The sequence below is a fragment of the Hordeum vulgare genome, chromosome 2H (genome assembly GCF_904849725.1).
Source record: "Hordeum vulgare subsp. vulgare chromosome 2H, MorexV3_pseudomolecules_assembly, whole genome shotgun sequence".
NCBI classification, from domain to species: Eukaryota; Viridiplantae; Streptophyta; class Magnoliopsida; order Poales; family Poaceae; genus Hordeum; species Hordeum vulgare.
In genome coordinates this window covers 664,836,731-664,839,835 of record NC_058519.1, presented here as the reverse complement: position 1 = coordinate 664,839,835, position 3,105 = coordinate 664,836,731, and the positions used below count along the sequence as shown (strand labels likewise).

The window sequence follows — 3,105 nt, the reverse complement described above, 5'->3', positions numbered from 1 at the left end:
TTTCGAATCTCCAGGGTCATATGCTTAAGGAATATTAATATTTATGAGGAGTCAAAGCGAATGAGTTAATGAGGTCAAAAGTGTATTAAATAATTAAGGACCGAGGTACTAGTACGTAGCAGTTGGAAACACATTTAATTAGACATCAACTTCTACTATGTAGCAGTTCAAAAAGGAAAGAAAACTAACAACATACCATGCATGGACTATGTATATATAGCACCCACACTAAATAGACATCCCCAAGAGCGAGCAAAAAAGAAGAAGATTGCCCTAATACACTGTGAAAGCGGTCCCTATGGACTTATTATATTACTCTATTCGCATAAATGGTCGATCGAGTGATAACGTGGTCCTTAGAACAAAACTGATGCAAGTTCTTTTTTGGCATGCTACTTTTCCAAATATAAGACAAGGGACATGTGCTGACACCATATTTGGCATGTCACAAACTGTGCTTGAGATTATCTAGAACCGAAACGTACTCAATATGGCCCATCCGAGTAAATATGCAACCATCTCTCCCTAATAATAAAGCAAATTGGATTTCTGGTCGTCCGTCGTGGCGTTTTTACAGAAAAACCCTTTTATTTTATGGTAATCAACCCGCAGTCCTTTGTTTAGTTAAAAAACGTTCCATTTTTATAGAAACACCCCTCCCCGTGGTCAAGGTCTTCTTATCCACATCCCTCCTCGACCAGCGCCCCCATCCCTCCACCCCGATGTCGCGCAGCGCTGCAGCTGTTGCCGCTGCTGCCGGTCGGCCGTTCTGCGCGAAGCCCGACATCGAGGGCGGGACCGCGGAGGTGTCGACGGAGCCGAAGATCTGCTCGCGGATGTCCTCGAAGCCGTGGCCGGGGTCCGAGTCGCCGTAGCCGGCCTTGTCGGTGACGAAGATCTCCGGGCCCGCTCCAAGGCCTCCGGCGCCGCCGCCGCCGCCTTCGACGCCAGGTCCAAGGCAGCCACCCGGGACGACGAGCCGCAGCTGCAGCCAAGGTCGCTCTGGGACCCACCCTACACGCCCAACCCCAAGATCCTCGACTGGGACGAGCAGCGGGCCGCCTGGAACCGCCGCCACCCGGAGACCCCGCCCTTCCTCAACGACGTCAAGCCGCGGGTCATGCTCGTCACGGGGTCCTCGCCCAAGCCCTGCGAGAACCCCGTCGGCGACCACTACCTCCTCAAGTCCATCAAGAACAAGATCGACTATTGCATTTCTGTAGTTTCTGTTGATGCCATCTAACATATTAAACTATAACCTCTGATTACTTCAACTCAACAGGCTGATGGGTTACTACATACTACCTGTGGGACACCGAACTATGTTGCTCCTGAGGTAACTGGTCCTTATACATTTGCAGTGATTCTGTTTTAACCAGGAACGAACATGCTTATATTCTAATGCTACCCAATATCCAGGTTATTGAAGATAAGGGCTATGATGGTGCGTTTGCAGACCTTTGGTCTTGCGGGGTAATTCTTTTTGTGATGCTTGCTGGATATCTGCCTTTTGAGGATGACAACGTCTCAGCCCTTTATAAAAAGGTAATATAGAAGGAATAAGTAAATACATAAGTGCCGATATTACTGGATGTATATTTGCATTTACCCTCTTTCGCTTGACAGATCTCTGGAGCTCAGTTTACTTGTCCCTCTTGGTTTTTTGATGGAGCTAAAAGACTGATTCCCAGGATTCTGGATCCTAATCCGTCAACTGTAAGATTTTTTTACACAAATTAGGAAAATTTTGTGAAACCCAAACAAGTTCACGAAACATATGTGATAACTTGATCGATCTTGTCATGTTCTTCCCTGCACTATGGAGGTAACATACGAACGAGATACATGGGATGCAGTATTTCACAGGTTCATCCAGAGAAACGAATATGTAGCCAAGAGAAACATGTTTTTTCAGATCCTTTTCTATCGCTGTGCTCTCTTTCACTTGGTTTAAATACAGGTCAACACGTTAGTTTTTTGTCTAGGCTCTTTCTTGTAGCCATCCCGGTGTTCAAGACCCGGCAAGGCCAGGCTAATTCTGGTGCTTTCTTCTTTCCTGCTCTGAACTGTGTAATGATGGTGGCAAATCTGTTGGTACGCGTAGAAACAACAAGCAGCCAGCACGCGACACCGAGCCACCACGCGCCTCCTCCCCTGCCGCTCCGTCGTCTGCCGGGACGACGTGCTGGGCCTTGCTGGACGGCGAGGACCAACGGATCAATGGCCGTCCACCCTAGGCCAAGGTGAGTGTGCCTGGAAATCTTTTCTCGCTGTATAATTTCTCTGTCTTGATTCTTTCATATGTGCCACATGAATAAACAAAGCACCATTATTTTGCTGGTAGAGAAAACAAAGCGCCATGATAGGCAGCTCCACGGTGTTGATATGATACGTCAGAAAAAGCAGTGTGCAGGCATCCCAATTCGCTCCAGATGACTCATTTATTCCACTGAAAATACACTCGCTCTAAACGACATCACCATTAAATTATTTGATCTGCCCATGTTATGTCAGCTTTGATTCAGTTGCAATTGAGTTTGTGTTGTTATCAAGGAAGAATATTGTTCTCAGTTATGATGACTAAATAACTGCCTGCTTACTTTGGGGAGTCTGGATGACTGTCATTTCCTATGTGCTTACTCTGCTTATTATCTGCATGTATAATGTTCTTTGCACGAGCATGATTTTCTATGTTATGAATTAAGGGAGTGAGTTGTAGCTTCCCTGCACGATGGTTGGTCTACATTAATGGAGATGATTGTTTAATTGGGGTGTTTTCACTCTTGACCTTCGGTACAACACAAACATGAGATGTACTCTTAACCCTCAACCTAACAGGCTAACACAAATCTTTCCCGATAGAAGCCATCGGAGGAGAAAGGAAAAGGAGGCACGTGATAAAGCGGTTGAGGCAGACCGGCTGCATAATCTAGAAGAAGCAGTAAAGCGGCTGCAGCAGGATCAAATCGACAGACAACAAGGTAGCGGCCAATCTCAGCGGCTCATGATAGTGTTGGAATTATGCCCTAGAGGCAATAATAAATATAGTTATTATTATAATTCCTGTATCAAGATAATCGTTTATTATCCATGCTATAATTATAT

The 3,105-nt window shown here is 45.9% G+C and overlaps 1 protein-coding gene across 1 annotated transcript; it reads left to right on the top strand.

The window, feature by feature from the left end:
• Window positions 1-643: 643 nt before the first annotated feature.
• LOC123428989 (probable glycosyltransferase 6) lies at window positions 644-2,599 on the top strand (the record flags this gene model as incomplete). The annotated part of the gene is made up of 4 exons (XM_045113059.1): window positions 644-1,336; window positions 1,420-1,545; window positions 1,627-2,243; window positions 2,345-2,599. A coding segment is annotated over one exon (600 nt), but the record flags the coding sequence as incomplete, so codon positions are not given.
• Between the last annotated feature and the right edge of the window lie 506 nt (window positions 2,600-3,105).